Source organism: Heterodontus francisci, chromosome 10, assembly GCF_036365525.1.
Source record: "Heterodontus francisci isolate sHetFra1 chromosome 10, sHetFra1.hap1, whole genome shotgun sequence".
NCBI lineage: Eukaryota > Metazoa > Chordata > Chondrichthyes > Heterodontiformes > Heterodontidae > Heterodontus > Heterodontus francisci.
Window position 1 is genome coordinate 24,329,791 of NC_090380.1, and position 13,590 is coordinate 24,343,380.

A 13,590-nucleotide genomic window follows, 5' to 3' on the forward strand; every position below is an offset into this window, starting at 1 on the left:
GGAGAGCAAGGAGCAACTCAGGCAGCTTCTGTGGAGAGAGAAACAAGAGATTGTAATAGAATACATTTATAATAATGCAAACTGTGAATCACTCTATACAGTGCAGACTAAGTCATTTTATTTGTAGCAGCAGACAGGGATATGTTGTCCTATTTGCAGTAGGAACTCGGTTTCATCTGGCCCTGGGCTGATGCAGGCACCGCGCATGCGCCGACGGGCCAGGCAACCGCGGTAATGGCGGCCTCGGAGAGAAGCACGAAGGAGAAGCTGTTGGCCGTGCTGGATGATCTGGAAGTGCTGTGCAGGTAAAAGGCTATTCCCCACCTCACTGAGGAGCGGATTTAGAGAGGAATCACTCACTGTCTTTTTTAAAAAAGGGTTTCCCACTCTTGACTCGAACATCCAGCGGCCTGTGAATAGCCGGAAAATCCAGCTGGGGAGTGCAAAGTGTCAGATATTTCTAACGTCCATTGGAAAATGCTAACGGTAAAGTGATTTGGGAGGGAGATGGTGGACAAAGATGATGTAGAGCGGAAGGAGGAGTAGAACACGGAGGAGGGAACAACTGATGGGGACGTGAGGCTGAGGGAGGTCCCTGGGTGAGATGAGGGCAGGAATTTGGATATTGATTTGAAGGAGCATAGGAAGCTAGTTGAGCCTGGTGAGGACCAGGGTTATGGAAGTGCTAGGCTTCGAACAAGTAAGGACAGGCATCTGGAGTATCAAGCAATAGCTTTAGTGCCAAAGCATAAAATGGAAAGAGAAAGCTCTCCAGGGTACATCTGGGGTATGGTAGTGTAGTGTTGATTTTACTGGATTAGTAATGCAGAGGACTGGCATAATAATCCAGGGAACAATTTCAAATCCTATCATGGTAATTTAAGATTTGAAGTCATCTTAAATAAAATGTATCAATAAAAATTACCATGAAACTGTCCAATTGTTGTAAAAATTCAACCAGTTTACTAATATCCTTCAGAGAAGGAAACCTGCTGTCCTTACCCATTCTGTGACTCCAGGCCCAGACAAATGCAGTTAACTCTTAACTGCCCTCTGAAGCAGGCTAGGAAGCCACTCAAATTGTATCAAACCACTTGATGATCAAGAAGGCCCATTACCACCCCCTCAGCACAAGTAGGCACTATAAATGCTGTCCTTGCCAATGACACCCACATCCCAAGAATAATTTTTTTCTGTGAGGGTTCTCCTGACTTGCAACCATAACCTCCACCACTTCTCTGCTGAAGTTACTTTGGGAGTCCAGGCAAACCCTATTGAAATTTTACCCCTATTCTAAATAAAATATATACACACAATATTCTGCAGTTTGCTTTTTCAATGATCTAACAGTAATGTGAAAAGCTGTTGCTTTTTAAAAGATACTGGTATTTTTCACACTGTGTGCAAACATCAAGGAACAATTGCATTTTTATTTAAGCCCTTCCTTTTTTTAACACCTTGAAGAAAAAATGCCTTTGAATCACTTGTCTAAAATGAGCCTTGGGCATTAGCTGAAACCGATGTAAATAGTCAAGACATACACATGGGTCCTTGTCACTCTTTGTAAGCACGTTGTCTTTGTCTGCTTAATACTATATTTAAAGAGCCATATTTTCTCAGATTTACTTACTATGTCTTTTTAAAGAGAGGAATGTTGCTAGCTTTGGGGAAAAAAAGCCTTTCTGTGATCTGCAGGTATTTTTTTAAAAAAGCAGTCTGGTTTGAATATGCATGCTATGCCAGGATGGTGTATGCTCCCCAGAATTGGACATTGTCTGTGATAAACATCTATCTCTGTGCAGCATGCAACTGTAGAAATGGAAGTGAGGCTGGAGGGTTGGGAATCCACAATTGCAATAGCTGAGCTGAACCAGTGGAGGTGTGGCAGTTAGGATGATACCAATCGACTGTAATAGAACATAGATAGGTTGGTAGAATAGGCAGACAGGTGGCAGATGGAATTTTATACAGAGAGGTGTGAGCATTTCACAGAGTGTGACATCAAGAATGCAAAACTGAAGTCAATGGGAAAACTCTCCTCGGACTGGGAGCCATACCAAACAGAAAGGAAGATTGTTGTGGTTGTTGGAGACCAGTTATCTCAGCCCCAGTGCATCGCTGCAGAAGGCCCAACCATCTTCAGCTGCTTTTTCAATGAGAATCCCTCCAACATAATGTCAGAATGTTTGCTAATGATTGCACAGTGTTCAGTGCCATTTGAGGCTCCTCAGATACTAAAGTAGTCAGTGCTCACATGCAGCAAGACTTGGACAGCATTCAAGCTTGGGCTAATAAGTGACAAGTAACATTTGTGCCAACAAGAGAGAATCTAACCACTTCTCCTTGACATTCATTAAATATATAAAACAAGATTAGATAGAGATGGCAGTGTCAGAGGTAGGTTGTAACTGTGGCATGTAGGAGTTTGTGGAGAGCAGCGTGATCCTAGGCAAACGCATCTGCAGTAAGTATCTGCAACTCAAGGATCTTTGGTTCAGAGTTGTTGAAGTGAGGTGCAGACATTGCAATGCCTCAGGGAGGGAGGGAGAGAGTCTTGACCGGGAGGGAGAGAGTCTTGACCAGGAGGCAGTCACCCTTTTAGTTTCGGTTGTGGTTGAGATTTAGTTAATTGTCAGGAGGATGTGACTGTGACTTGGGCAGGTAAGGGGATGTCAGACAGTGGTGGAGGAGCCTCACCCTTTGCCATTCTCCTACATGTAATGTGTAGGATGAGAACAAACACTGCAGGGAGGATGGGCAAATTGACTGCAGCACTGTGGTACAGGTATTGGAGGCCATTGAAGTGGGGGAATGGAAAGGAATGTAGTAGTTGTAGGGGATAGTACAGTCAGGGGGATAGATACTGTTCTCTGCAGCTATGACAAGGAGTGCCTAAGACTGTGTTGCCTGCTTGCTGTTAGGGTTAAGGACATCTGTTTGCAGCTGGCGAAGAACTTGGAGAAGGAAGGGGGAGAATCCCATTGTTATGGTCGGCGTAGGAACCAACAACATAGGTAGAACTAGGAATGAAGTTCTGCTGAGGGAGTTTGAGGAGCTAGCTCACAAATCAAAAAGTATAACTCAAGTGGTAATCTCTGGATTACTACCTGAGCTACATGCAAATTTGCATAGGGATAAACAGTTTAGAGGTTTAAATACATTGCTGAAAGAGTGGCGTGGGAGGCAGGGATTTCAATTCATGGGATGCTGGTACCAGTACTGGAGAAAGAGGGTGCTGTTTGGTTGGGATGGACTCCACTTAAACTGGACTGGGACCAGTGTTTTGGTGAATCGAATAACTAGAGTGGAAGATTGGGCTTTAAACTTATAAGTGGGAGGGAGGATTCAAGTAAATGCAAATCTATAAGTCTGAAGAGAAAAGTCAAGTTCTAGAGCAGCATAGCAATTTGGGTAAAATCGAGCAGATCGTGGAAGGGATAGAGTATTTAACAATGGTAGTAGGACATTAGTGACTAAGGCCACATAAGGGAAAAAGGGTAAAAATTTTAAAATTAAAGGCACTGTATCTGAATGCATGAGGCATTTGTCACAAGATAGCTGGATTAATGGCTCAAATAGAGATAAATGGGTTTGGTCTAATAGCCATTACTGAGACATGGTTACAGGGTGACCAAGGTTGGGAACTAAATATTCCAGGGTATTTGATTTTTAGAAGAACTAGGCAAAGTGTAAAGGGAGGTGGTGTAGCTCTAATAATAACGGATGGGATAAAGACAATAGTGAGAGAGGATTTTAGCCCAGAAAATCAGGATGTAGAATTAGTTAGGGTGGAGCTAAGAAATAACAAAGAGCAGTAAACATTGGTGGCAGTAGTTTATCGGCCCCTAACAATATTCATAGGCTTGAACAGAGTATAAATCAGCAAATTAGAAGAGCATGTAACAAGGGGCATGCAATAATTCTGGGGACGTTAATCTTCATGTAGACTGGTTAAGCCAAATTGGCAAAGTAGCTTGGAGGATGAGTTCATTCAATGCATTTGAAACAGTTTTTTTGAACAATATGTTGAGGAACCAACTAGGGAACAGGCTATTTTAGATTTGGAATTGTGTAATGAAACAGGGTTAAGTAGTAATCTTATAATAAAGGATTATCTGGGAAAGAATGATAATAGAATTTCCTTAGTGTGAGTGTGAAATGGTTAAGCTCGAAACTAGGGTCTTAAACTAAACAAGCGCAATTACGGAGGTATGGGTGCCGAGTTTGGCTGAGGTAGATTGGGAAATTAGATTAAATGATATGGTAGATAAGTAATGGCAAACGTTTAAAGAAATAATTTTTTTATTCTTAAGCAGTATATATTCCCTTGAGGAATAAAAGCTCCACTGGAAAAGTGGTACAACCATGGCTAACTAGAGAAGTTAAGGATAACAGATTGAAAGAAGAGGCTTACACTATTACCAAAAGGAGTAGTAAGCCTGAGGATTGGGAGGGTTTTAAAAATCAGCAAAGGATGAAAGAAATTGAAAAAGAGGAAGAAAATAGAATGAGAGTAAACTAGCAAGAAATATAAAAATAAAATGGCGATGTTAAACAGTTTTTTTTTGTCTGTCTTCATAGCAGAAGATACCAAGAACATATCAAAGTGTGGGGATCCAAGGATCTGTCAAGAGTGAGGAACTTAAGTTAATTAAAATTAATTTTTAAAGTCTGGCGAAGTTAATGGAACTAAAAGTTGACAAATTGCCTGGACCTGATGGCCTACCCCCTAGGGTTTTAAAATAAGTTGCTGCAGAGATAGTAAATCCATTGGTTGTGATTTTGAACAGACCCCATGGATTGGAAGGCAGTGAATGTAACCTCACTGTTGAAAAAAGGAGGGAGGGATAAAACAGGAAACTAGGCCAGTTAGCCTGACATCAGTAGAAGGGAAAAATGCTAGAAACTGTTCTTAAGGACATGGTAACAGAGAACTTGGAAATCACTATGATTAAGCAGTGCCAACATGGATTTATGAAAGGGAAGTTGTGTTTGACAAATCTTAGTTTTCTGAGGGCGTAACTAGCAGGGTAAATAAGGGTGAACCAGTGGGTGTAGTATATTTGGATTTTCAGAAGGCCTTAAATAAGGTGCCACACAATAGGTTTCACATAAGATTAGAGCTCATGGGATTGGGGGTAATACATTAGCAAAGATTGAGGATTGGTTAACAAACAGGAAATGGGAATAAACACATCATTTTCAGGATGGCAGTAACTAGTAGAGTGCCACAAGGATTAGTGCTTGGGCTTCAGCTATTTACAATCTATATATAGCAGCTTAGATGAGGGGACTGAGTGTAATGTATCCAAATTTGTTGGCAATACAAAGTTAGGTGGGAAAGTAAACTCTGAGGAGGATTCATGGAGGCTGCAAAGGGATATTAACCAGTTAAGTGATTGGCAAGAAGATGGCAGCTGGAGTATAATGTAGGGAAGCATGAAATTATCCACTTTGGTAGGAAGAACGGAACAGCAGCCCATTTTTAAAAATATGACAGACCAATAAATGTTGATATTCAAAGGGACCTAGGTGTCTTGTACTTGAATCACAAAGTTAGCATGCAGGTACAGCAGGCAATTAGGAAGGCAAATTATATGTTAGCCTTTATTACAAGGCAGTTGCAGTTGAAGAGTAAGGGAATCAGTTGTATAGGGCTGTGAAGACAACACCTGACAATTTTGGTCTCCTTATCTAAGTAAGGATATACTTTGCCTTAGAGGGAGTGCAATGAAGGTTCACTAGATTAATTCCTGGGATTACAGGGCTGACCTGTGGAAAGATTGCATAAAATGGGCCTATATTCTCTGGCGTTTAGAAGAATGTTACAACCAGGTGAGAAAGGTGTCCCCTCAGCCTTCACCTGGTCTTACTGTAACAGAGTTTAATTATAAACACACTGTGTTTTTAGTTCCACCCTTGGTGAATCCTTGTTCACCGCTTCCCAATTATAAGGCAAAGAAACCAGCACAAACAGGCTTTCTTGGTTTAAAGAAGAAAGTTGAAATTTATTAAACTTAAACTCTAATTCGGTTAACGCCTACGGATACACGACGTGCCCACACTAGCATGCATACGCGATACACACATGCAAATAGAGACAGAAAAGAGCAGAAGAAAGATAAAGTGGAAAAATTTGAGGCAATATCTGAAGAGTTTTTGTTACGGTTCTTCGAGCTCACTGTAGAGTCCTTGATTGCAGGTAGATCTTGCTTTACGTTGGGGCCCAGTATTCTTCTTAAACCTTGTTCACTGTAGGAGACTTTTCTCCCTTGGGGTTCTTGTGTGGATTTAGAGGCTTGTGAGCGAGAGATGGGAGCAGGAAGACAGGAGAGGCTGTGGCGAGCCAGCCAGGAGAGATCTTCTCAGACCAGGAGCATTCTGCTTTCTGCGCAAACTGTTGGTACAAATTCAAAAAACTCAGGTTGCCCAGCAGGTTAATCATGTGACTAGCTGGTTTGACCATGTCCTTTTGTGTATTCGGCCATCACCTGGAATGCGAGCTCCCCCACCTTCTACATCTGATGATCAAAAGTCCATTGTGGGTTCAATGTGTCAGGGAATGGTCCTTTGTCCTTTCCAAGCACTATCTGTTAACATGCAGATGTCTTTCCAGCCAAGATCTGGCAATTTTTAAAAAGAAGTCCTTTCTTCACTTCAATAATAGTTTGAAATTTAATGTCCATGTGGCAAAATTAATATGCCTCACGCTTGGCAGGTGGGGCCTGCATGACAAGAATGAGAGATGATCTCTTTGCAGTGTTAAAAATTCTTAGAGGCCTCGATAGGGTAGATGCTGGGAGGCTGTTTCTCCTGGCTGAAGAGTCTATAACTAGGGATCATAGTGTTAGGATAAGGGGTCAGCCATTTAATACTGAGATAAGAAATTTCTTTACTTATTGTGTTGTGGATCTTTGGAATTCTCTACCCCAGAGGGCTGCGGAAGCGCAATTGTTGAGTATTGAAGACTGAGATCGATAGATTTTTGTGTGTGAAGGGAATTGAGGGATGTGAGATTGGGGTGTTGAGAAAGTGGAGTTGACGTAAAAGTGCAGCTATGATCTTATTGAATGGCAGAGCAGACTTGAGGGGCCGTATGGTCTCCTTTTCCTATTTTTTATGGATACATTTTTTTATTAAAGTATAGCTTCCCGAAGCACCTTGCAGTGTTATAATCAGCCAGACAGGATTGGAATGTTTAGGTTTGATGCCTAGTCAGTCAGCAAATTTTAGCTCGCACAGTGGTGAAATGCTATAGTCAGCCTCATCTCCTCCAGGTTAGAGAAATGGAAAGGATAAACTGAGCTTCATTACATAATGATTCCTCCTCTTCCTGATCATTGTTCAGTGAACCTGACAGAGTACACCAGATGAGGATATGATTAATTATGGTTCTCACATAGTTGAATAATCTCAATCGAAGCTTGTGTGAAGAATAGATGCTTGGACAAGATACTGACTGGCTATTAGGCATTTAGGGACTGGAAGTCAGATTATCGATGAGGCAAAAGGAGCCTAGCAGGGAAACTAGGTGATGCAGTGGATTGGCATGATGTTCTTGCATATGAGTTCAAATGCTTCAGCATCTGGAGGGATGAAGATCACCTGTCTCTGCCAGTGGTACGGATTTTACATCTCAGTCTGGTTATTCTTGGGTGTGAGAGCACAGCACGAAAGTACTCATAATTGGCAAAAATTGCACCACCATGTCAGTTTCATTGAGCCAGTCCATAATATTGCTGGTCTGGGAAATGTTGTAGTGGTGCAGTAGCAGATGCTTTTTAAGGTTGTGGCTAAGGTTTTTTGTTGATTCAAGAGTAGAGGGACATTTACTTTCCTTCTGGCTGTGCTGTCCTTAACCTGGAAATGCTTCATGTTTTGATTGGTTGCGAAAAGTGAGAAGTATTTTTTTTCCCAGTGCTGATATCTTTCCCTTGGTGAGCGCAAACAAAATTTAATACTACTGTTATGAAAGTGATTCTGTATTTTGTTAAATATTTTTTGAAGGAATTTATAGGTAAGCTGAATAAATTTTGGACCAGGTTTTTTTTTAAAAGAGAGTCATCAAGAGGATACTGAGGGAGCCGGATTAGCAACAATGTTGCTGGTTGTCACATGGCTCAGATCCGGCTTGGAGCGGAAACCCTGGTACCATGGGCAGAGAAGTAACAAGTGCTCTTTGAATTGGACTAGTCCAGTAGCAGCAGAGCACATCTGGGAGGGCAGAAAACTGACAAGCTTTCTGGTTGTGGGTCTGTGTGGTTTTACCTCCTGGAGTGAGATGGTCAAGTCTGCTGAAGTGTCAGGGAAGAACAGAAGACTACAACCCACCTTGCTTTCCAGCAATTCCCTAAAAGACTGAGAAGTCCATAGTGTCAATTCGTCTTGTATCTTGTCTCTGAGGAGGGCCTGCTAGAGTTGCTTCTCGGCGCCGCCTGAAGAGGTTGGACTGTATGCCAGTTTTGGTGCAGCGTGTCTCATCTGTTTTCTTCAGGAGTGGGCAAGTGATCTGCCCAGGTGTGTGTTTTTATCTGTAACAGAGCTCTGATCCAAAAATCCCTTTTTTATTTTGTTGGTGAACTGGTATACATATATGTGTGTGTGCGTGGGTGTGAGATGCTAAGGTAAAAAAAGGGGACTTAAAAATTTAATGTTGGGACTTTAAAAATTTTAATCTGTGTTTGTTTTACTTCATTACTGGTTAAGACTTGTTTTATAATCTGCTAATTTTGTTCATTAAAGAAACCTGGTAAATATGTTCTGTTATGGGAAAAATAGAGTATATGACAAGCTGTATCGATAAGTGGGAAAATTTAAATATGTTGTGACCTGTGGAGAAGTGGGACTGAATTAAGTGCAATCCTCCCGCCTTGGTCGTAACATTACATTAAGTAATGGGAAGTTGTATGGACAGGTAAATGAAAGTTTATTTTCTCCAAGATCAGGGGTCATAAGTTGACTTCCTTTCTAATTTTGCTTTCCATCTTTAGGGAGTTGATTGAACTGCTTGCATTATCCAGAAACCAGAAAATAGCACAACCAGGCGAGGAAAATCAGGTGAGGAATGAAAGATGTCTACCTCGGGCATTGTATTAAGTCTTGAATAATTTCTAAGAAGCTCTTGTCTCTGACAGTCTTAGGATCTTATTAAAATTATATTGCTGGATTTGATTAAATTCTGTTAAAAGAAAACTCAGATCCAGATTGACTGACAAATGTAGAAGAATCACAGGTGAGCTCTGCTCAGTGTAAAAACATAAGCTTAATTGCATTATTCAGTATAATTGCTTCAAGTCTTTTTTCATTACAGTTGCTTCCACCTATAGCCTGTTATGACACCAGATGATTATATGTATAAAAATCTTGCCCATCTGAACCCTATGGAAATTATGAATAAAGGATCTTCGAACTGCATTCAGCTACCAACTTGAAAAACCAGTTCGTTCAAGTAACTGAAGAATGTCATCGTATTAATAGTTTAATCAGCTTCTTAAGATATAGTATTTGTTTTTCAGATCCTGGATCTGTTGATTCAGAAGGATGGAGAATTCCAAGAAATACTAAGAGTGGCATTGGAGCAAGGCAAAATCCAGGAGGAAATGCACCTTCTGGAGAAAGAGGTGGAAAAAAGAGATGGTGACATCCAGCAGTTACAGAAACAGCTCAAAGAGGCTGAACATATATTAGTGAGTTACAACTGCCTGAAAATGTACAGTTTTCACATGTCTTGATAGCTGAAGAGGATTTTTCTGTTGAATATCGGGAATTGACAGATAAACGAAGGTCCCCTTATCCTTCATCTTATGTTACTGCCTTTTTAAGCATTCAGTCGTATTATTTAAATTACTTAATCAAGTTCCCAAAATATGCAGATATAACAGTTTTTTTCTACTATATAATTCTTTTGACACTTACTGGTCTGGGCTCATAGAATCATAGAATGGTTAGAGCACCAAAGGAGGCCATTCAGCTGTGCAAAAGCAATTTAGCTGGTTCCACTCCCCTGCCTTTTCCCCGTATCTCTGCAAATTGTTTTCCTTTCAGGTGCTTTCCAATTCCCTTTTGAAAGCTCTGATTATATCTGCCTCTGCCACCCTCTCAGGCAGTGCATTGCAGATCGCAGCCACTCACTATATAAAGTTTTTACTCATGTTGCCTTTGATTCTTTTGCCAATTGCCTTGAATAGATGTCCTCTGGTTATTGGCCTTTCCGCCAATAGAGACAGTTTCTCCCTATCTGTACGGGCCTCTCACGATTTTGAGCACCTCTATCAAATCTCCTCTCAACCTTCTCTTTAAGGAGAACAGCCCTAGCTTCTGCAGTCTACCCACATAGCCCAAGGTCACTCATCCCTGCAACCATTCTCAGAAATCTTTTCTGCACCCTCTCTAACATCTTCACATCCTTCCTAAAGTGTGGTGCCCAGAATTGAACACTGTACTCTAGTGGCGGCCGAACCAGTGTTTTATAAAGTTCTATCATAACTTCCTTGCTTTTGTTCTCTATGCCTCTATCTATAATTCTAGGTTCCTGCAGATTGGAAGGTAGCAAATGACACCCCACTGTTTAAGAAGGGAGGGAGGGAGAAAACAAGGAACTACAGACCTGTTAACCTTATATCAAGAGTAGGGAAAATGCTAGAATCTATTCTAAAGGATGTGATAAATGGACACTTGGATAATAATCTGTTTGGATATAGTCAACGTGGATTTATGAATGGGAAATCATGTTTGATGAGCCTGTTAGAGTTTTTTCAGGATGTTGCTAACAGAATTGATAAAGGGGAGTTGGTGGAGGTGGTATACTTGGATTTTTGGAAGGCTTTTGATAAAAGTCCTCACAGGATGTTGGTTAGCAAAATTAAAGCATATGGGATAGGAAGTAAAATACTGGCATGGATTAAGGATTGATTAACAGGCACAAACAGAGAGTAGGAATAACCAGGTCATTCTCGCGTTGGCAGGCTGTGATTAATGGGGTACCGCAAGGATCAGTACTTGGGCCCCAGCTGTTCACAATATATACAATGATTTGGATGTAGGGACCAAATGTAATATTTCCAGGTTTGCGGATGACATACAACTAAGTGGGAATGTGTGTTGTGAGGAAGATGCAAAGTGGCTCCAAGGGGATTTGGACAGACTAAGTGAATGGGCAAGCACATGGCAGATGAAATATAATGTGGAAAAATGTGAGGCTATCCACTCTGGTAGGAGGAACAGATGTGCAGAGTATTTCTTAAATGATAAGAGATTAGAAAGCGTAGATGTATAAAGGGACCTAGGTTTCCTTGTCAATAAGTCACTGAAAGCTAACATGCAGGTGCAGCAAGCAATTGCTTCTATGTTCCTATAAAGACTAGGATCCCAAATGCCCTAATAATGGCTTTCTCCATCTGCCCTGTCACCTTCAACGATTTGTGCACATATACCCCCAGGTCCCTCTGCCCTGCGCCCCCTTTAAAATTGTATCCTTTATTTTATATTGCTTCTCCTCGTTTTTCCTCCCAAAACATATCACATCACACTACTTTGTTAAATTTCATCTGCCATTTGTTCGCCCACTCCACTAGCCTGTTTGTGTTTTCTTGAAGTCTATCACCATCCTCCTCACAATTCACTATACTTCCAAATTTTGTCATCTGCAAATTCTGAAATTACGTCCTGTACACCCAAATCTAAGTCGTTAATATAAAAAAAAAAGCAATGGTTCTAGTATCAACCCCTGGGGAACCACAGTGTAAACTTTCTTCCAGTCTGAAAAACAACCATTCACCACTCCTCTCCGTTTCCTGTCACTCAGACAACTTTGTATCAGTGCTGCCACTGTCCCTTTTATTCCATGGGTTTTGCTGGCAAAGCTATTATGTGGCACTTTATCAAATGCCTTTTGAAAGTCCATATACACATCAACCTCAGTACCCTCATCAGTCCTCATCAAAAACGCAATCAAGTTAGTTAAACACGATATGTCTTTAACAAATCCATGCTGTCTTTCCTTAATTAATCCACACTTGTCCAACTGACAATTTTGTCCTGGATTATAGTTTCTAAATGCTTTCCCACCTTCGAGGTTAAACTGACTGGATTTTAGTTGCTGGATTTATCCTTACACGCTTTTTTGAACAAGGATGTAACATTTGCCGTTCTCCAGTCTTCTACCACCACCCCCGTATCTGAGGAGGATTAGAAGATTCTGGCCAGTACCTCCACAATTTCCACCTTAACTTCCCTGAGCATCCTCAGATGCATCCCATCTGGTCCTGGTGACATAGCAACTTTAAATGGAGCCAGCCTTTCCAGTACTCCCTCTTGATCTATTTTTAGCCCATTCAGTATCTCAATTACCTCTTCTTTCACAAGAATTTTGGCACCATCTTCTTCCTTGGTAAAGTCAGAGGCAAAGTACTCATTTAGTACCTCAGCCATACCCCTTACCCCCATGTGTAAGCCCCCGTCTCCACCCCTCCTCTTACTACCTTTTTACTATTTATATGCCTATAGAAGACTTTTAGATTCCCTTTCATGTTAGCTGCTAGCCTCTTTTCAGACTCTCTTTTTGCCTCTAGTATTTCCTTTTTCCACTTCCCATCTAAACTCTCTATATTCAGCCCAATTCTCACTTGTATTATCAACCTGACATCTGTCATAAGCCCAATTTTCTGCTTCATCTTGCTATCTCTTTCATCATCCAGGCTCTGGTTTTGGTTGCTCTACTTTTTCTCTCATGGGAATGTACCTCAACTGTATCCCAACCATCTCTTCAAATGCATCCATTGTTTTATTACAATCTTGCCTGTCAGTTTATCTAGGACAGATCTGTTCTCAATATACTGAATTTAGCCCTCCAATTGAGTATTTTACTCTAGATTGCTCTTTGCCCTTTTCCATAGCTAATCTAAACCTTATAATTCTATGATCACTGTTCCCTAAATGTTCCCCTACTGAAACTTGATCCACTTGACCCACCTCATTCCCTAGAATCAATCCAGCAATGCCTCCTTCCTTGTTGGATTGGAAATGTACTGATCAAGAAAATTCTCCTGTACCTACTTCAGAAACTCCTCTCCCTCTCTGCTCTTTACACATTTTCTATCCCAGTCTATATAAAGTTAATTGAAGTCACCCATCATTACTACTATATAGTTCATGCATCTCTCTGTAATTTCCCAGCAAATTTTTCCTCTATAATCTTTCCCACTCGTTGGCCCCTCAAATACACCCTGTAGTGGAATGGCACCTCTATTGTTTTTAACTCTATGCAAATAGATTCGGTCATTGACTCTCCCAGGTCATCCTCTCTCCCCTGCACTATAATATTCTCCTTAATCAATACTGCCACCTTTCTTTCCTTCTCTATCTTTCCTGAACACATAGTATCTAGGAATATCTAGTACCCAGAATTGCCCGTTTTTGAGCCTGGTCTCTGTTATCGCCACATCATATTTCCATGTGGCTATTTGTGCTTGCAGCTCACCAACCTTATTTACCATGCTTTGTGCATTTACATACATGCACTGTAAACCTAATTTAGACCTTATTGTATTCCTTCCTAGTCTGACCCCGCCTAATATCTTCCTATTTATTACT

At 41.0% G+C, this 13,590-nt stretch overlaps 1 protein-coding gene across 1 annotated transcript in view; it reads left to right on the forward strand.

Moving 5' to 3' along the window:
* The first annotated feature begins 219 nt into the window (after positions 1-219).
* med4 (mediator complex subunit 4) overlaps positions 220-13,590 on the forward strand; it is a 33,052-nt gene continuing 19,681 nt past the window's right edge. Inside the window, exons 1-3 of the mRNA XM_068040276.1 lie at positions 220-305; positions 8,991-9,057; positions 9,516-9,686. Coding sequence (XP_067896377.1) covers positions 235-305; positions 8,991-9,057; positions 9,516-9,686 — 309 coding nt within the window. The 5' untranslated portion in view covers positions 220-234. The remainder of the gene's footprint in view (positions 306-8,990; positions 9,058-9,515; positions 9,687-13,590) is intronic.